At 39.8% G+C, this 22,516-nt stretch overlaps 1 protein-coding gene across 1 annotated transcript in view; it reads left to right on the plus strand.

Annotated features, from left to right (window-relative positions):
* The first annotated feature begins 4,612 nt into the window (after positions 1-4,612).
* Positions 4,613-22,516, plus strand: part of ome (dipeptidyl peptidase 4 omega) — a 131,632-nt gene continuing 113,728 nt past the window's right edge. Inside the window, exons 1-2 of the mRNA XM_071658577.1 lie at positions 4,613-4,717; positions 10,796-12,291. Of these exons, the coding sequence (XP_071514678.1) occupies positions 12,151-12,291 (141 nt within the window). The 5' untranslated portion in view covers positions 4,613-4,717; positions 10,796-12,150. The remainder of the gene's footprint in view (positions 4,718-10,795; positions 12,292-22,516) is intronic.

Raw genomic sequence — 22,516 nt, forward strand, 5'->3', positions numbered from 1 at the left:
TAGATTAAGATCATCAGACTTTGATACTTTTGAATACCTCTATTGAATAACCTTTTAAACTTCCCTTTTCTAAGGCAAATAAGTTTAAGTCAGCTGGTCAGCTTTCATTGGATTGGCATGTTAGGTTGGGATTTTGTTTTATTTATTTATTTATTTTACTTTGTCGCTGTCTCCTGCGTTAGTGAGGTAGCGCAAGGAATAGACGAAAGAATGACCCAACCCACCCAAATAAACATGTATATACCTACACATCCACACACGCAAATATACATGCCTATACATCTCAACGTATACATATATATACTCACACAGACATATACATATATACACATGTACATAATTCATATTGTCCGCCTTTATTCATTCCCATCACCACCCCGTCACACATGAAATAACAACCCCTTCCCCCCCCCCGCATGTGCGCGAGGTAGCGCTAGGAAAAGACAACAAAGGCCACATTCATTCACACTCAGTCTCTAGCTGTCATGTATAATGCACCGAAACCACAGCTCCCTTTCCACATCCAGGCCCCACAGAACTTTCCATGGTTTACCCCAGACGCTTCACATGTCCTGGTTCAATCCATTGACAGCACGTCGACCCCGGTATATCACATCGTTCCTCAATTCACTCTATTCCTTGCACGCCTTTCACCCTCCTGCATGTTCAGGCCCTGATCACTCAAAATCTTTTTCACTCCATCTTTCCACCTCCAATTTAGTCTCCTACTTCTCGTTACCTCCACCTCTTACACATATATCCTCTTGGTCAATCTTTCCTTGCTCATTCTCTTCATGTGACCAAACTATTTTAAAACACCCTCTTCTGCTCTCTCAACCACAATCTTTTTATTACCACACATCTCTCTTACCCTATTATTACTTACTCGATCAAACCACCTCACACCACATATTGTCCTCAAACATCTCATTTCCAACACATCCACCCTCCTCCACACAACTCTATCTATAGCCCACGCCGAGCAACCATATAACATTGTTGGAACCACTATTCCTTTAAACATTTCCATTTTTGCTTTCCGAGATAATGTTCTCGACTTCTGCACATTCTTCAACGCTCCCAGAACTTTCGCCCCCTTCCCCACCCTATGATTCACTTCCACTTCCATGGTTCCATCCGCTGCCAAATCCACTCCCAGATATCTAAAACACTTCACTTCCTCCGGTCTTTCTCCATTCAAACTTACCTCCCAGTTGACTTGTCCCTCAACCCTACTGTACCTAATAACCTTGCTCTTATTCACATTTACTCTCAGCTTTCTTCTTTCACACACTGTACCACACTCAGTCACCAGCTTCTGCAGTTTCTCACATGAATCAACCATGGAGACATCACACACCCCTGCCGCAAACCAACATTGACTGAGAACCAATCACTTTCCTCTCCTCCTACACGTACACATGCCTTACATCCTCAATAAAAACTTTTCACTGCTTCTACCAACTTGCCTCCCACACCATATATTCTTAATACCTTCCACAGAGCATCTCTATCAACTCTATCATATGCCTTCTCCAGATCCATTAATACTACATACAAATCCATTTGCTTTTCTAAGTACTTCTCACATACATTCTTCAAAGCAAACACCTGATCCACACATCTTCTACCACTTCTGAAACCACACTGCTCTTCCCCAATCTGATGCTCTGTACATGCCTTCACCCTCTCAATCAATACCCTCCCTTATCCTTTCCCAGGAATAATCAACAAACTTATACCTCTGTAATTTGAGCACTCACCTTTATCCCCTTTGCCTTTGTACAATGGCACTATGCAAGCATTCCGCCCATCCTCAAGCACCTCACTCTGAATCGTACATACATTAAATAACCTTACCAGCCAGTCAACAATACAGTCACCCCCTTTTTTAATAAATTCTACTGCAATACTATCCTAACTCGCTGCCTTGCTGGTTTTCATCTTCTGCTAAGCTTTTACTACCTACTCTCTGTTTACCAAAAAATTTTCCCTAACCCTCTCACTTTGCACACCACCTCGACCAAAACACCCTATATCTGCCACTCTCTCATCAAACACATTCAACAAATCTTCAAAATACTCCATCTCCTTCTCACTTCACCATGTTTTTTCTATTTTTGTCTGTTATCTTTGACTACATTGCCATTTTTATAAGGTAGATCAAACGCATGCAGCTTCCTAGTTTGCTGCTAAATCAAGTCTTATGGTCTTATGACAAGAATTTTTATTGTAATCTAAATTGGCAGAATTATGCAAATTTTAGATGTACGGTATTACTGATAAAACTAAAGATATTGAGGATTAGAAAAATGGTCATGGACAAATAAAGTGCCAAATTGGATATGCACTTCTGTATATGAAAGGATATTAGTACAGCTGTCACTTGGATATCTTGTGCAGTTTTGGAACATTGGTGATAAAGATTTTAGAAAAGAGCAAAAAAAATTAGGTTGTTGACTACTTTTCTGCTAAGATGCACAAAGGTATACATACATTTTTGCATGTGAAGTCTTGCTGCATTCAGATAACAGTTGCAGAAATATTCTTTCCTATAGACATTTCCTAAATCGTTCTTTCTTTTGTAGTTGTTTGAAAAAAAAAAGTAAAGTAATTTCTTGCTCATTCCCATCCTCTTAAACAAATTGTGAAACTAGTTTGAGAGGGCAGTTATAAAGATATCAGAGTAAAGCACATGGATCAGTAGAAATATAATCCAAAACATGCCCTCGAATTGCATCCTAATCTTGGTTTGTTTTGGAAGTTGTTCAAATAATTTATGAGATAGGCAAAAATTGTTGTAAAAACGAATGTAGAACAAGTGTAGACTTAGTACCTCCATGCCATTTGAAAATTTCAATCATTATACTGTACAGAAATGCTATCATTCAGCAGTCATTGTGGAGTACTGTAAAAGAAGATATGGACCAAAGAACACGGAGCATAAAACCTTATAGGAAATAATCTACCTATCAAGTTCCTTAGTAGATAGTAATTGGTAGGCGGCCAACGACCAGGGAGGTATATTACCAGTACTACCCGCCTGGGTATTAGGAGGTGGTGACATCTGCTTAATGAGCCAGCACATCAGTGGTTGTCAAGTTTCACTCCTCTGACCCAATTAACTGCCTTTTCTTTCTGCCTCACTAACACATGGACTACTGGCATTCTGTCCACAAGCGTACAATTTCTCCGTGTCATATGTAACACTTGACAACACTCAACTCACACAGCTCATCCTTCAAAACTAGTTTTTCCTGTGTTGATCATTATGCACTAGCCTTGCCTTTTGAGAAAATGTTAGGAGCAGTAGATAGAAGTAGTAGGTAGGAACATTTAGGCAGGAACATTAGGTAGAAATATTAGGTAGAAGTAGTTGGTAGGAGCATTAAGTGGTAGCCTCAGCAAACCCTGCACAAGAGTTGCTCTTTGCCAGTGGCCTTTAAGGGTGATGCACTAAAGGCTAAGAAGCAGCACTGGAGTTCACTTGTTATGGTGACCCCATTGCCATGGCCACCTTTGTGAGGGAGTTCCAATTGGAATAAGTGTCATAGTTAGACAGATAGATGAAGTTCATTGGCATGGTCCATATATATCCTTAGATGTAATAATTGTAGAAAGTGGGGCAAGTGCTTGGGTAAGATGAATAAAGCATAGAAAGTGAAATCTTTGATGAAGCCCCATCATCATATAAAGTTCCTTTGGAGTATTTTCTGAATGTCCTGAGACAATGATATATCAAACTAGAAAAAGAAAACCTTTTGTTGCCTTATGCCATGATATTTATCTTATCCCTTGGGTTAGTGGAAAAAGAATGCTACTCATATCTCCTGTTTATAGTAGAAGGCAAAGAAAAGTAGTGGGAGTGGAGGCATGGAAATCCTTCCCATCTGTATTATTGTTTGCCAAAAGAAGGAACAGAGTAAGGAGTTTGATGAAGATTTTACCTCATAGGCTGTCATCTATTCCTGACACTCCCTCGCTTGGTGGGAAATGGCAAACAGTCGGGAAAGAAATCTGCCTTTTACTTGTTATGAATATCTCATGAATTTGTTCATTTTTCCTGAGTCATAGCATTTGTAAATATATATATATATATATATATATATATATATATATATATATATATATATATATATATATATATATATATATATATATATATTTATACTATTCGCCATTACCCGCAGTAGCGGGGTAGCTTTAGGAACAGAGGACTGAGCCTTTGAGGGAAATCCCCACTTGGCCCCCTTCTCTGTTCCTTCCTTTGGAAAATCAAAAATGAGAGGGGAGGATTTCCAGCCTCCCGCTCCCTTCCCTTTTAGTCGCCTTTTACGACACGCTGGGAATACGTGGAAAGTATTCTTTCTCCCCTATCCCCAGGGATAATATATATATATATATATATATATATATATATATATATATATATATATATATATATATATATATATATATATATATATATATTAAACGACTTACGGAAAGGAATACGCTAACTATAATACGAAAGAAAAATTACATTATACTGATATGTATATAATGACATGATAAGAAACCACGCATCTGACGTTGCTAACATATTCAAAGTGCGCGGGAACCGCTGTTGCAGGAAAGCTGGGAGGAGTGCGTTGCAGGGCTGGCGGTAGTGGTGACCCAGACCAGTGTGAGTGCTCAACCAGTGGAGGGTGGGCGGTGACGCTCCGACGCAACCCGGGTAAGTCCTTTTCTTTCACCTGGGTTGGTCGCTAGCTCTTCCGCTCGATGGCGTTGTATGATTTGATAGTGGTTTTGAGCTGTTAATTACTACTACTTTGTATTATGTATATAGGTCTATGTAGAATGTCTTTATGCGAGATTTAGAGGGAATACTTAGTTTGATCTGAAAGATTTTTGGGCTCTAGTATATGCATATCAGTACATTGACTCACGTGTGTTCATAGATTAAATTATGTAATGCAGAGTCGCGTATATATATATATATATATATATATATATATATATATATATATATATATATATATATATATATATATATATTTATGGTTTCGGGCATTATTGCATGACAGCTAGAGACTGAGTGTGAACGAATGGGGCCTTTGTTGTCTTTTCCTAGTGCTACCTCGCACACATGAGGGGGGAGGGGGATGGTATTCCATGTATGGCGTGGTGGCTTTGGGAATGAATAAAGGCAGACAGTGTGAATTGTGTGCATGGGTATATATGTATGTGTCTGTGTGTGTATATATATGTGTACATTGAGATGTATAGGTATGCATATTTGCGTGTGTGGACGTGTATGTATATACACTGTGTATGGGGGTGAGTTGGGCCATTTCTTTCGTCTGTTTCCCTGCGCTACCTCGCAAACGCGGGAGACAGCGACAAAGCAAAAAAAAAAAGATATATATATATATATATATATATATATATATATATATATATATATATATATATATATATATATATATATCGAGCGTTAGCGAGGTTGCGTCAAGAACAGAGGACTGAGCCATAGAGGAATAAATCCTCACGGCCCCCTTCTCTGTTCCTTCTTTTGGAAAAGTAAAAACTGGAGGGGAGGATTTCAAGGCCCTCCGCTCCCACCCTTTTCAGTCGCCTTCTACGACACGGGGAATATCTGGCAAGTATTCTTTCTCCTCTATCCCCAGGGATTATATATATATATATATATATATATATATATATATATATATATATATATATATATATATATATATATATATATACTATATATATATACTATATATATATATATATATATATATATATATATATATATATATATATATATATAAAATATATATATATATATAAAAAAATAAATAAATATATATATATATATATATATATATATATATATATATATTTTTCATACTATTCGCCATATATATAGTATATATATATATATATATATATATATATATATATATATATATATATATATATATATACTATATATATGGCGAATAGTATGAAAAATATATATATATATATATATATATATATATATATATATATATATATATATATATATATATATATATATATATATATTTATTTATTTTTTTATTTATTATACTTTGTCGCTGTCTCCCGCGTTAGCGAGGTAGCGCAAGGAAACAGACGAAAGAATGGGCAACCCATCCACATACACATGTATATATATACATACACGTCCCCACACGCACACATTCATACCTATACATTTTAACACACACACACACACACACACACACACACACACACACACATATATATATATATATATATATATATATATATATATATATATATATATATATATATATATATATATATATTTTTTTTTTTTTTTTTTTTTTTTTTTTTTTCGTACTATTTGCCATTTCCCGCATTAGCGAGGTAGCATTTAGAACAGAGGACTGAACCTTTGAGGGAATATCCTCACTAGGTTCCCTCCTCTGTTCCTTCTTTTGGAAAATGAAAAACGAGAGGGAAGGATTTCCAGCCCCCCCGCTTCCTCCCCTTTTAGTCGCCTTTTACGACACGCAGGGAATACGTGGGATGTGTTCTTTCTCCCCTATCCCCAGGGATTTGTTTAATATTGTACATTATACTTTGATAATGAAGAATGTTTAATAATATAAACTCTATTCCTATTTCATTTAGTCAGAATGCTTCACAATGAGGCGAAGTCCTCTGGTATGAATATAAAGGCACTGTCATTTAGAATGTGGAATGGAACTGTCCAGCTGCTTGCTGGGACAGTTTACATTTCTTGTTGGACAGAATATATAACACCCTAACCAACCAAACATCAGCTATAAACCATCCAACTCTAAATTATCTGGTAGTCAGTATTCTTACACTCTCTGGAAGTACTGGACAGACACAGAGTTAGATGGATGGATTTAAAATTTCCCTGCCAGCCTGTAGGGTTGAGATTAGGGACCCTAGTGTTAACAAGATCTATTCCACAAAGGCTGAAGGCTTGCATACACCTGATGCACCCCATGATTATGGGTATGAAGATGGTGATAACAGACAATGTTTTCCCTGTTAATAATGAATGATGAATTTTGTTAAGTATCATATATATATATATATATATATATATATATATATATATATATATATATATATATATATATATATATATATATATATATATATATATATATATAAACTAAAGCCATGACAATTCAGATATAGACTTAAAAGGTGTTCTGCTTTGATTATTCCAAGTTATAGTAACCTGTAATTTATGCAATTGAACATTATGTTAACGACTTCAACCGTGACCATTTAGGTTGTAGGCGATGAAAATAGGTACATAATAATCAGAAAGTTTACAGAATTTTCTCTTTAGATCTTATAGTTCTACTTTATATTAACGAAACCATTAAACAAAGCTTCTGAATTGATGGTTGAAAAAAAACCTTTAATGTTAGATCCGAACTCGACTGGTGGAAAACGAGACCAGGTGCGCTAACACAGTTAACGAGGCACTTCCTAAACGGATAATTCGTAACCAACATGAATAATACCCGTGAAGACCGATCTTGTAAAGGCGTAGTTAGGAAAGTCATAAAGGCTCAGTCAACTACTGGCAGAATGATGATGCAGTAGTGAGTAGAGATTTGGGTGTGGCTCTACTGGCAGCTCTTATTGAGACTCCGGACTATTGTGGATGACTACTGTATATTTTTAACCAGTCACCCTCCTTACACGTTTCTCAACAGGTTGTAGTAATATCAGAGTTAGAGAGAGAAATTGATGTGTTTAGCATCTGTACGTGGTGTCTGAGGCATGAGTCTCATGCTGCACACATACAACACCTACAGGTTACGCCGCCGTAGCTTACATGGCCTCTCACACGTTACTCTAGGTCCCCACGTATTGTGCCGTAACACACAGAAACCTAGACTCCGCATACAATGATATAATTTCACCAAGGATTACTTAAGTATCTAAAACCATCTTTAGCACTGTGGATCTCCTTCTAACACTCACGGGTTACAACATATTACTCGCGGAATAACACGCACTTGTGGCTACATGTAGTACCCGAAATCACTCCACGGAAGCCCATACAAGACCAGGTTCCCTCCCACTCGTACTTGTTGAGGTTTCATGTGGTTTCCCTATTACCACAAGCGCTACTGGCCTGAAGCTCTTCATAGCTTGCAAGCAAGACATGAAACCTCTGCACTCTGTAGCTTGAGCTGAGTACCCGACGACACGCGGCCCGTGTTCCCCCACACAGTCCCGCCCGCAGCTATACTGTTCCCAGGACATCCGTCACTGGTGTCTAGTCCTCCGGTGGCGTCCTTAGTAGCTGGAACTTAGCACGGTATTAAGGGCATTTTGCAGCACACGTGTTGTCTCTAGGATCACACAATTTTTAGAATCCTCACACAACATCCAGGACTCTCGCACAATACCCAGGGCCACACCGTCACATACTATGCATCCAGGACCCATCATACAACATCTAGCACCCTTATACAACATCCAGGACCCTTAGCCAGCGTCTAGGGTCCTCACACAACATTGGGGCGTTTACACAACACTAGTGCCCTTGCTCACACAACACTAGGGCCCTCGCTTACACAACACTAGGGCCCTAGCTCACACAACACTAGGGCCCTCGCTTACACAACACTAGGGCCCTAGCTCACACAACACTAGGGCCCTCGCTTACAACAAGCAGGAGACTTGCATCTCCAGAGACCCTCATGCAATACTCAGGGGCCTTCTCGCAACACTTAGGGGCTCTCTCACAACACCCAGGGGTCCTCGAACAAAACCTAGGGCCCTCTAGGGCCACCATACAGTACCTAGGGGTGCAATACAGTACCCACGGCTATCATACAGTACCCGGGGTCACCCTACAATTACTGGGTCCTCATGCTGTACCTGGGCCATCATACAGTACCCGGGGCCACCATACAGTACCCGGGGCCATCATTCAATAGGTGGGGCCGCTGCACAGTAGCCGACGAGACCATACAGTAGATGGGGCCACCATGAAGCGTTTGGGGCCACCATACGTTACCCCGAGTCTCCATACATATATCACCATACAGTGGTCGGTTCATCACAGTCCCCGGAGTGTCACCATACAGTAATTGGGTCATCACACAGTACCCGGGGGTCATCATACAGTAACTGGGACCCGATACAGTACTCGGGCCACCAAATAGTACTTGGAGCCATCATACAATTGCTGTGGTCATCTTGTAGTGCCCGGGGCCACTATACAGTATTAGGGTCCACCATGTAGAACTCTTTACGAAAGGGCGAGGGACCCCTGGTGGTAATGGTGGAGGTTGCCACCAGGAGCAGCTGAGCACCAGCAGGGGCCTCACCGCCGTATGATTGTGGGAACCTTGCGTGCGTGTGCAAGGGCAGTCCTCAGCTAAAGAGGATGGTGACAGTCATGCTGGTCGTGGGAGCACACTCTGGGAGAGGTAGATAAAAGAGTTACGTAGATGCACAGACCCAGGGCCCTTAGTCTGATGTAAACACTATTGAAAAAGATGTACTCCTCTTAAAAAGCAGTAGAAGAAAAGGATAGCGAAACAAAGGTTGTCTTCTCGCCGTTCAACTCCCTCCGGCAACATGACGCACGGAAAAGATACCAAAATTACCTTGTAGGACTAACATGCCTGAATGAAAGTTTGTAGGAAAGTCATAGGGTGGAATGAATATGTCATATAACCCATCACCAAAGATATGCATCCCTTCACTTTTCGTTATAAAGACGATATATATCGTAAGAATAGAGTTTTAGCTCCAGCCTCGTGACTTGAACTGCACTCCATATTTAAGGTGTGGTCTAATTAGACCTAGATATAGTAGCAATATCATATCCCTGCTTTTGTATGTGAAGTTTCTGTTGATAGATCATAACACTGTTTGCTTTCTTGGCAGCGTCGTTACAATGGTAAGAGAATTTGAAGATGTTGGAGACTGATCCCTAAATCCCTCACACTAGGGATGTCTACCTTGTGGCCCATCAGTATCGAATTTCTTTTCGAGGTTTCCAACTTGTAACAGCTGTCATAAATTGACGTTAAAAGGCATTTGTCCTGAGGTGCTATCCTTCCTGGGGAGGTTTATTGAAAATGTAGGTTAACTGGCAGTTTCATGTTTGACATTTTTAATTACTCGTGGATAAAAGCAGGACCCGAACTTTCGCAAGTCTTCAAATTATCTATCTGTGTTTGTACTTCTCTTTGGCGATAAACTCCGGTATCATGTGTATGCTATTCAGTAGTGTCTCAGCATTAGTGTCGCTACTTTCTAGTGTAAAAACAGAACTGAAAATTTGCTCATGGTTGATGTTATTGTTTTGTTATCCATAGTGGGTTCCCCATCTTCGTTTACTAAGGGTTCTTTCCCAGTCGCTATATGTTTCTTATTATTGATATATTTATAGATTTTTTTTTAGGATCTCTAGTACTATCTTTTGCAATACTCACATTATCATACTCTCTCTTGACTTGCGTAATAAGTCAGTTTACCTCTCTGCTGTGTTATATTGCGTCGCAAGATTTGAGTCATTCCCTGATTTCTTTTAAGCTTATAGGGTTTACTTCTGCGCCTTATAGCTCTTGCGATACTTAGTTTGTTATTGATTTTATTGTTTTTTGCTTAGAAATGAATTTGTCGTGTTGGTGCATAAACTGACCCTTAAAACATGTCCATAATTCCTCTTGGTATATATTATAACTTACAATGTAGACATGTACGGCACTAAAGTATTTTTTTGTTGTTGTTGTTGCAGGGCAAAAACTCAAGGCACTCGGCCAGAAGACTCCGTAGCAGCAGCTGCGACACTCTCACGCTCAACCTTCACGAACCACACAAGAAGCAAAAGGGTCTTTATTGAAGTTACACACGAAATAACTCCAGCGATAACCAAGTCGCTTAATGTCCGTCATGTTTAGCGTCTGCTTTTGACAAGCCATCTCGTTTTCACGACTAAACATACTATGTATCATTCAGCATATGTTAACAACATGAAAAACAGTGAGGCGCTGAAACAGCTTTGTTCACAGTGAATCCGAGTGGAGACCTCAGAGACGTGTGTATAGCTGGCGTTGGAGGAGCAAGACAGGTGTCACGCTGAGCGTCGAGGAAATAGATCTTGCGCGGCCTCACAACCCAGTGAGTCTTGCCACCACATTGAGCAAGATCGTTTAGCTAAAGTGAAAGCGTAGTGACATTGAACAATGCTCACTGGCAACACAGCAGCCGTAGAGCTTGTTCCCTGAGGATTCACACATGAGTGGCATGACTTAGAGTATGAAGTCCAGCAGGATACGGTGGCCAAGTAAAACAGCCGACCACAGAGAGCAACACCACTAGCCCAGCAGTTCATGCGATACTAAGTAAAGTTTTCTGCATGTAGAAGAGGATTGGAATAGGGCAGCAGGGCACAAGTTGTCAAAAGTGACGGTGAGTGTTTGAGAACGTCAGTACTGGAGGGAAGCATTACACTCAGTGAGTGCCGTAAGGCCGGTATTCCCCACAACTAACGAGCCGTAAGGTGGGCTCGGACGGTGGGCTAGAACAGTGCAGCAGCTCTGAGACACGGCTGCTGCCGCACCCTTCTCCACTCCCCTCAGTATCTGCTTGGAAGAAAAACCTTTGTCATAAGTAATGATAGAAAACGTTCTAATAGCAGTGACATTTCGTTGTAGCCGAGTCTGAAAATTGACGCCACTTTCTCGGTGGCTACAGCATGATCTACAGTGTTAACTTTAGTGTTCATATACTCCAACCAATATATAAACAGGCTTATCTTAGTGCTTTACGCTGCGTGTCCTTCTTCGACAAGTTTTGGTTAAGAACACGCAGCTAATGTCGTTAGTCGACCCCAAGACTAAAAGTAGACAGCCTGAGAATTTTGATTGTGTCGTATGGTGAAGGAAACAAATATAACTGCCGATCTGTGTAAGTGAAAACGTACTAAATTATAGATATATAAGAACATTTGCATGAATAGAAAACAAAGGTTGTGTGTGTAGAGATATTGGTGAGAAGTGTCGACGATTGCCGATAATACCAGTGAACCACGATAGCGTGGGACTTCCTCCACTGGACCCAGAGCGGCGCGCTTCCTGGGTTAGGTTCAAGATGCTGCCTGCCCTAAGTGCCAGCGAGGTGTCGGCCATGTATGACAGAGTACCTTGGCTGAGACGACTGGGCGTCATGTTCTCCCACCGGTACACTCCCGTGGCCCAAGACGAGAGTGATCACTATCACCTCACTGAAAAGGTGAGTCACGAATTCATTTCTTTGTAAAATATATGATGCACTTGAAGGGTCGTGCTCAAGGATCACGAAGTTGTGCCAGGGAGTTTGGGATGTTTACATGTAACAGTGAAGATTACTAAATCTGAGTAGTGAAGTCAAAAAAGACAGCACATGTACTTTATTAAAGATTTTATAAGTTAGTGACCTTAATCGTAGCTGCCAAGGCACTTAGGAAGGCTCATATTGTTTAAGGTTCTGTAGATGTATTGGAAAGGCGCAGCTCCGGCGTAGGTTTGACAGCAGAGAAAAACTCCTCCGAATGTATCTTTATTACAGAATGAGGTGTCCGTACTTTCCTTGCCTTAGATCTTCCTTCCAAGACACTTGTTTATTGAGGAAAATTATTCTTGAATTCTAAGGAGGTAAAAGTTTCTTCACACGTGGAGGTACATGTTTGTTTGACCCCAACCTGTAGTCAAGCATGGAGATCACATGTGTGACATTTCCTCGTATTGATCACACTCAACCCAGGCAACCTCAGCGGTGCAGGCTAATGTTTGGCTTACCTTATGACAGAGATCAGATTTCACAATAGGATATTCCAAAGAAATAAACTAGCTGGACTTCCCCCTGTTCTGGCCATATACTGATTCAGAACTGCTATGACTCTGGAACAGTGTCAGAGTGATACAGTACTCTGTATCATTAATGTTGAGCAACAAACGATACGAAAAAAAGGGCGAACAAATTCAGTGATACACAAATAAAGAAGTTTAATGTGCGAGGCTAAACTTCCTCCGTTGTCGAGCGCGCTGATTACATGTTTTCTTCAGTCACACAAGTTACCGACGCTACATTCCTATCCTACATCTGCTGAATGGGCTACGTAAACGTAGGTTCGTATAAGAAACTGTCTTACATGCGTTAGATGCTTTACCCTTCCGTCAACGATGGGTAAAACCGCTGGAGTTGCGTGGCTGACGCTGGCCTTGAGGGTGCACGAAACTTCGGAGAGACTAAACTAGCTCTGAACTGGGAGGATGTCTCCCTGGCGATTTTTAACATTATATGGAGATCTGTTGTTTCTTAGTAGTGTAAATTATAAAAAGGGAAAGTTTATTCCTTTGTAAGAACAGGACAAATTGCCCCAGGGGTTCGTCAGTTATTATATATATATATATATATATATATATATATATATATATATATATATATATATATATATATATATTATATATATATATATATATATATATATATGTATTTATTTTATTTATTTATTTTGCTTTGTCGCTGTCTTCTGCGTTAGCGAGGTAGCGCAAGGGAACAGACGAAAGAATGGCCCAACCCACCCACATACACATGTATATACATACACGTCCATACACGCAAATATACATACCTATACATCTCAATGTACACATATATACACACACAGACATATACATATATACACATGTACATAATTCATACTGTCTGCCTTTATTCATTCCCATCGCCACCTCGCCACACATGGAATAACAACCCCCTCCCCCCTCATGTGTGCGAGGTAGCGATAGGAAAAGACAACAAAGGCCCCATTCGTTCACACTCAGTCTCTAGCTGTCATGTAATAATGCACCGAAACCACAGCTCCCTTTCCACATCCAGGCCCCACAGAAATTTCCATGGTTTACCACAGTCGCTTCACATGCCCTGGTTCAATCCATTGACAGCACGTCGACCCCGGTATATCACATCGTTCCAATTCACTCTATTCCTTGCACGCCTTTCACCCTCCTGCATGTTCAGGCCCCGAGCACTCAAAATCTTTTTCACTCCATCCTTCCACCTCCAATTTGGTCTCCCACTTCTCCTCGTTCCCTCCACCTCTGACACATATATCCTCTTAGTCAATCTTTCCTCACTCATTCTCTCCATGTGACCAAACCATTTCAAAACACCCTCCTCTGCTCTCTCAACCACACTCTTTTTATTTCCACACATCTCTCCTACCCTTACATTACTTACTCGATCAAACCACCTCACACCACATATTGTCCTCAAACATCTCATTTCCAGCACATCCACCCTCCTGCGCACAACTCTATCCATAGCCCACGCCTCGCAGCCATACACCATTGTTGGGACCATTATTCCTTCAAACATAGCCATTTCTCTTTCCGAGATAGTGTTCTCGACTTCCAAACATTCTTCAAGGCTCCCAGAATTTTCGCCCCCTCCCCCACCCTATGATTCACTTCCGCTTCCATGGTTCCATCCGCTGCCAGATCCACTCCCAGATATCTAAAACACTTTATATATATACTTATATATATATATATATATATATATATATATATATATATATATATATATATATATATATATATATATTTGAACATTTGAAGCGATGGCCACGTTCACCATAAGTATCTTCCGTTGATGCTTTACTACTGCATACTGTGTAACCAGTCTGCCATATCACTATTATAAGAAAAAAAATAAAAAAATAGATGAAAAAAATTTCGACTGGCTGGATTTATGATTTTGCAGGTACACATACCGTGCACTAAAGAAAATATTTAGTTTTAGAATTAGTATTTTGGAGCGGTAATATATATATGGATAAATGAGACGCCAGTCTTTTTAAAGAATCGATAAGACATCGACAGCGGAATATATATAACCAGTTTGATGGTAAAAAAGAAGGAATTTTAAGAGTATTATGTCGCAGCCTTTGTTTCGGTGGGACACGTTAGTGAGTCTTATCCCATATGGGATTATTTTAGTATATATATATATATATATCCTGTGGATAGGGGAGAAAGAATACTTCCCACGTATTCCCTGCGCGTCGTAGAAGGCGACTAAAAGGGGAGGGAGCAGGGGGCTGGAAATCCTCCTCTCTCTCTCTCTCTCTCTCTCTCTCTCTCTCTCTCTCTCTCTCTCTCTCTCTCTCTCTCTCTCTCTCTCTCTTTTCATTTTCCAAAAGAAGGAACAGATAAGGGGGCTAGGTGAGGATATTCCCTCTGTTCTTTACGCTACCTCGCTAACGCGGGAAATGGCGAGTAGTTTGAAAGAAAAGAAAGATATATATATGAACCGTATAATGTACATATGATATTTGAAGGAAACTGTTTACCACATTACCCATATAATCGATCCCCGGACCATCTGTGTGATACCCAGGTAGCCTAACGTTACTTTAGGCCACGACAAGCATGAAACACCATAAGTTACCGCTCGATGATTCACGCTGGTACATCACGCATTCTTTACCAGTTGGAAACACTGCCGCTCACGCTTCCACAAGGAAGAAAGGAAGGAAGGCTTTTTGTTAGACTACCAGGGTCCTATGGTAATGTATGTACATCTCAACCATGTGATGAACACATGTTTGATGTAAACTATTTGCAAGTATATCTCGAGAATCGATCCCCGGACCATCTGTGTGCACAGTAACCAGGTAGCCTAACACTCGAACCCCTCGCAAAGGATGCGTGATGCATCAGCAAGATCCGTGAATCAGCGAGCGGTTAAGAAGCTGGCTAAAGTTCATATTGGTCTGGAGGGGGTTAAGCCACTTGGCTTTCACACAGATGGTGTGGGATCGATTCTCGGGGTATAGTGGTAAACAGTTTACATATGTATTTGTTTGTCATCATTTGGTTAGGGATGCTCCAGTTTCAAAGTCGAAAGTTTATTTCGTGGTAGTGACATTAATCATGAAATTAGTACATGCTTTGTAAGGCCGAGTAATATTTGGTGTCAGAATGTATAATCTTGTTAGTTACGTTATAAACCTATGGAGGAGACAGTCTTTAGTAACATTGCATCTAAGGATGGCCGTGATATTCCGATGCATTTTACCTTCCATGTATAATTGATCCAAAAACATTGTGAAGATTATACAAACCTAACTTAAGATTAGCTGTTTCTCTAATTTTGAGCCATCTGGTATAATATTTTGCTTTTCGCGATAATGATGCTTCTGATCAATGATGTTTTGGATTAAAGGGTCGATGGAATACAGTGGACCTGTGCATCTGACGTGAATAAGGAATCTTCAGTAGCTAATATGACCGGTAATGCCTGACAGAGCCTGTGACAATGGCTGATGGCTACATGAAACAACATCTGCTGTAGCAGCAGTAACGCATGTAAAAGAGAACTAGTACCACCAAAATTAGCTAAAAAAAAAAAAAAAAAATCCACATTAGTTACAGTGTCAGTGTGAGAAACATCATTACTATTATCAACGAACGTAAAAGTGAGAGCAGAGATAAAATTGATTCTAAAGATAACAGAAATAATAGGAAAATTGATACATTAGTAAACAGCGACAACAATATTGGCAGTAACAATATCTGGAACGACAGAGACAACAACAGCAATATTAGGAAAAGAATAGCAGTAAGATCCGGGGAAGTCCAGAGAACGAACCTGAGGTTCCGTAAGTATGAAGCTCCCCTTGTTGCTACCACCGACGGCGTGGGTTGAAAAGCAAGTGCTCGGATCAGTGTTATCGGCAGCATGGAATGGGTTGAGTGGATAAAGGATGAAGGTCTATTGGTGGGTTCGAGTCAGAAACTGTAGAAGTTGCTGAGTTTGTAAGAGTGAGTGAAAGGACGAGGTTGAGAGTATATGCGAATAAAAGCAAGGATATAAGGTTTAGCAGGTTTGAGAGACAGGTTAGTTTAGGTGTGAGTTTGAATGGAGGAAAACTGGAGGAAATGAAGTTCTAGACACCTAGGAGTGCACATAGAAACTTTGGAAACGGAAGGGAGTCATAGGGTGGATGAAGGGGAGCTCTGAAGGATGTGTAAAATGAGAAATCATTATCTAAGTCGGCAGAAATAGGTATGTTTGAAAGAAAAGTAGTCCCATCAATGCTATATAAAGGCGAGGCTTGGTCTATAGATGGGGCTGTGTGGAGGAGGGAAATGGCGATCAAAGTATGAGGGTGATATATATATATATATATATATATATATATATATATATATATATATATATATATATATATATATATATATATATATATAAGTCCACGGGGAAAATGAAACACGATAAGTTCCCAAGTGCACTTTCGCGTAATAATCACATCATCAGGGGAGACACGAGAGAAACATAAGTCAATTGATTTACATCGAAGAGACGAAGCTAGGACGCCATTTGGTTAACATGCGATATATATATATATATATATATATATATATATATATATATATATATATATATATATATATATATATATATATTATTTATTTATTTTTCATACTATTCGCCATTTCCCGCGTCAGCAAGGTAGCGTTAAGAACAAAGTACTGAGCCTTTGAGGGAACATCCTCACTTGGCCCCCTCCTCTGTTCCCTCATTAGGAAAACTAAAAACGAGAGGGGAGGATTTCCAGCCCCCCGCTCCCTTCCCTTTTAGTCGCCTTCTACGACACGCAGGGAATACGTGGGAAGTATTCTTTCTCCCCTATCCCCAGGGATAATATATATATATATATATATATATATATATATATATATATATATATATATATATATATATTCCTAGGGTTCTTTCTAGAAAGTGTCTTGAAGTTACTCCAAGAGTTCTTGCGGTTCTAGGTCCGCGCTGCTTCCATTAGCAGGGAAATGAGAAATGGTGGGCGCCTCTGGAATGAGAATTCAAAGAAGCCAAAGAAATTGCTTCAGCCGTTTTGATTTTGGTTAATTCTAATGTGAGGGTGAGTGGAAGCTGGGATGATCTGGTTACCTTCTTAGCTCCCACTCTTGCCTATCCCTTTCTGTATTGCTCTTATAGAAACTTTTCAAGATACCTAAACCGTGTTCAGGATTACATTTTCATAATATACACAACTTTTTGGTTACATTCGTATGAGAAGGTCTCTCATCTACTATTGTATGACACACAGCACCTCCCAGGTTGTAATATATTACATCCCTGGGATTGGTAACCGCCTGAGAAAGTCTGATCGTTCTACATGTGAAATTCTGCGAGATTACGGTGACTTGCTTCCGTGCGGCTCGTTGCCAGATCACACAGATAAATATCTCGTTCAATCTTAGGATCAGTGGAGTATCACGTGCACGTATCCTGCAAAGCTCTGACATTTCTAAGCATATATAAGATACAATTTGCTTCGTTAGTCACTCCCAGTCAAAGGCCAGCAAGTGTGAGACGCGGATATTTCCTTTTTTTTCACTGATCAGTGTTATCATAAATCCTCGTACTTTTTCATACGTTTTGGTAAATCTAAACTTTATGGAGAAAGAATATCATTGGTTTACGGTTGTCTTTACAACCGACGATATTTCAAATTTCAAACGCAGTCCTTAACCTTGTAGCATAGATCGTCTTCCTATACGAGGTACACACCTTTTTGTCTTGGTAAAAAAGAAAAAAATAATTTTACGTTTGGCATTTGAAAAGGGTTTTGTGTAGTGGGGTCGAGCGCATAGGTTCGTATCCTGATTGTTGCTGTCGGTCCACAGTCAACCCAGATGCTCATCTTCCCCTAGGAGTTGATCAATAAAATGGCTACCCGGCTTAGGCTAGAATATTGTTAATGAGATGGCCTTGATTAAGGCACTCAGTTGTCCCTGCCGTCTCGGGTAACATTAGGAAGAGAAAGTTATCCGCCTCGTGAAATAACAGTGAGACTGCAGTTTATTACGTTATTTCCTGTTCTCTTTCATCCTTTCATACGGAAATACTGTGTGAAAGTACCTGATGCATTTCTCTGATAGGTCTGTATGACGTATCTCGGCTCCTTTAGGGCGGCCAGATATTTCAGTAGTTATATGATAATTGAAAATGGACGAACGAGAATATATTCCGACAATCATTGTCACACGTCTAAGGCACATACTGCACTTTAGGGTTGCCTCTTCGTCCACAGAGTATTGTTTATAGCAGGGCCATATCGAATTCTGCAGAAGGATGAGGTAAACTTTTATCATCAGATAAGTTTTAACATCTGGTATAGTCATCCTCAAGAGTAAGAAATCCCGCCCCTCTCGTCTTAGCCACAAGTCTGAGTCTAGGCTACCTTTATTCTTAGTCTTTAAAGTTAGAAGATATACTGACATTAGTCTCTCTAGGTGTAGATAATAGCTAATGGAACAAAAGGAAAATGCTTACTTCACTGTGAAGCTGAAAAGGACTCTTGAGTGATTTCTGTTATGAGCTTTAGTTGTACATACTCGCTTTTCGTTATGTTTAAGACATAATGTTATGTCTGTGATGGACGTATGCTAACCTCACACTGTTCACAGTCACTCCTACATGCTTATGATTGTGCTCGAACAGCGAAACCCACAGCCCAAGGTGAGAAAGAACTACATAACAGTACCAAGACAATATTATTGTCGGCAGTTTGGTCATGGGATAATCAGTCATGTGGTAGACTGTCGGCTGTTTGTGAAAAGTTCACATTGGGCTACCGATCGTCTCATCGTGTAAATGCTAGCTTAGTCAGCTGGTTTCATACAGGGTAAAGATCTAGCAAATGACATCCAGTCTCATCATTGATGGGATTAATAACATCTACTCTTATCACTGGAGGGGAGGCAGTGCTTTCAGTGTCCACAACGTCTGGCTCTACTACTGGACTGAGTCACTGGTCAAGTGGTCGCTTCTCATGGAAGTGCCAGACAAACTACTAGCAGCTGCTAATGGGATGATACAAAGAGGTTCATACACGACCATGTACAGTGCTCCTAACACTGTGATTTGATAATCTTTCACTAATTTGTTTCTGTCTGTAGCTCCTTGTAAGTTTGAATTTTATTTAAATCTAACACACCATGAACTTTGTCGGACCACTGAGTAATAAACAGACTTTTGATGATAAATATAGTCGATTATTTTATCAGAGTTCTCCATGGGTGAGTGTTGGGCCCTGAATGCAGAACGGAAGAGGATGAATTTATTGTAAGTGGAATGCCTCATGGCAACATTTGGTGTGAGGCGGTTGGGTCGTGAAAGGATTGACAGTGTAGGAGAGGTGTGGTGGCATGCAGCGCAGCCTGATTGAAGGATCTGACCAGAGCGTGCTGAAACAGCTTGTACATATCGATAGGATAAGCGATAAAACACTGGCTCAGATCTACGAGCGTTCAGGAGAATGAGAAGCGTGCATGGGAGAGAATGATGTAGGTCGTTGTAGTACATTGTATGCAGTTAGTACTGCTGAAACAGGGCATCCTAACCGTGCAGGGAAACCACAGAATAGTGTGTGGGGTTTGCTTGTGACTGGTGGGCTCTGTTCCTGTGCATCGCACGTGACACCTAGAGAATATATTCAAACAAATGAGGCAGTTGTTTGTCCGTTACATGCTAAGGCGGGAAATGAGGAACAAGAATGAAAGAAGAAAAGTCTGGCGCTCAGTGAAACCTTGACATTTTAGCTGTGGAAAGCGGAGTAGGCCGCTTTGTAAAGGCAAACTGCACAGAAAGATTGACGGAAATCTCGGAGAGTCAAATATTCACCACGTTAACCTTACATGTTGCTGGATGGTGCCATAAGAATATACTGTAGCCTTGTGGACTATTAACAAGATAGTTTTTTGTCACAAAGAATCTTATATAACAGTACGAATTATGATTTACCGTGATTTAGTAATGCCATCTTATTTCATTATTGTATGTATATTCAGTAGGATTGGCGGTTCTGAAAACACGATTTTTCACTCGTTATGTCAGCAATCAAAGCTTACCCGCCAGATTTGTTTGTTGGGAAGGATTTTTTTTTTTTTGCAATTCAAGTCAGAAGTGTATGGTACAGGATGTAGCTTAAAGAGCATCTAGCTGTTAACAACAGTATAATACAACATACACGTGTTCCTTATTGACCTAGTACTGTTTGGGTGGGCATCAAACATACCATGTCTGTAGCACATTTGAATGTTCCTTTATTGTCATGAATATCATTGTTTTTGCATCACTGTCGTACTCTCATAATCTGTTTATTCTTGAGAGTCTTGAAGCACAACAACACGGAAGTGATGTCAGTGGACCAGTCAAAATACCTATAACTTGTATGAGATATAGGCACTAATAAGTCATGGGACAATGTGTTTAGCGCTCACTTGACGTTATAAACTTTAAAGTATGCGAGTGATTACACTATACATTTCTATGATTTCAACTTAAGCAGTATCTTATGGTCTATTATGGTATTAGGTTGTGGTTCATTTCCTGGATTTACATGAAAATTATTTGATTCATAAATGAAAAATAATTTTCTATAATCCCAGGTAAACATATCACATTAGCCTAATGACTTTATAGTCATTTTGTTTTTGGAAAGTTTCTAGAAATAATTGATTCTTTAGTGTTATATCAGTCATTAACTTGGTAGTTTATTATGGCAGAGCATTAAAGGCCACGACCTCGGACACAGAGCTATTATCATTCTTTTAAATGAACTAGTCTAGTTGAAGCATATTAGTGTAATTCTGGGCAAATCTGACAATGAGTTCAAAAAACTGAGTTGATTATGTAATTTTTGCGGTATGACTTCCTACGGTATATGTGTGCATGTATGGCAACAGATAAACTAAAAGTATCAGTTTTTCGTTCCCAGTCCTGATTGTAGGCATCTTGTGTCTGATACTAAAGAGAAAATATGTATGTGTGCGAAGTGATTTGACTGTTATTCAGGTCTCGGTGCGGACTGCAGCAATCACAGGGAAAACTTGACTGGCCTAGGATAAGAAAACAGATTTCTTTTTATGTGATCGGACAGTTTAGTCAGAAAGTATGATGGGAGTAGGTTGCACACACAGGAAATCACCTCTGCAAATGGCAGTATGTAATGTGAGCTACATGATCTTGCTTTTAGATATGGAAATCTAATACGGATAAACGATTTAGGTAAATGAATGATAAAGGGTCGTAGTTTTCAGCGAATATGGTCGACACCAAAGTTTTAGAATGGAAATATCTGATATTTTGTCGGTACATTATCGTATTTTCTAAAATCAACTGTGGTGTTTACCACTTGAAAATTTTGAAAAATCCTGAAATTCTCACGTCTTGCTTGCACCTGAAGGGTCAGTATTGACCAGTTTCCAGCCAGGACATCAGACTTGTCGTGTGCTGTCGCCAGCTGAGAATTATGAATGCCTATTATTATTTTTATTTGTTTCATATTACATACTAGCTAATGGGAATTTCGCCAAACAAACAGGTCAGACTGCAGATCTGCACTCGGAAATTTGATTTAGCGTACATGTGTTCCCCTGTG

This window comes from Panulirus ornatus, chromosome 66 (assembly GCF_036320965.1).
Source record: "Panulirus ornatus isolate Po-2019 chromosome 66, ASM3632096v1, whole genome shotgun sequence".
Lineage (NCBI taxonomy): Eukaryota > Metazoa > Arthropoda > Malacostraca > Decapoda > Palinuridae > Panulirus > Panulirus ornatus.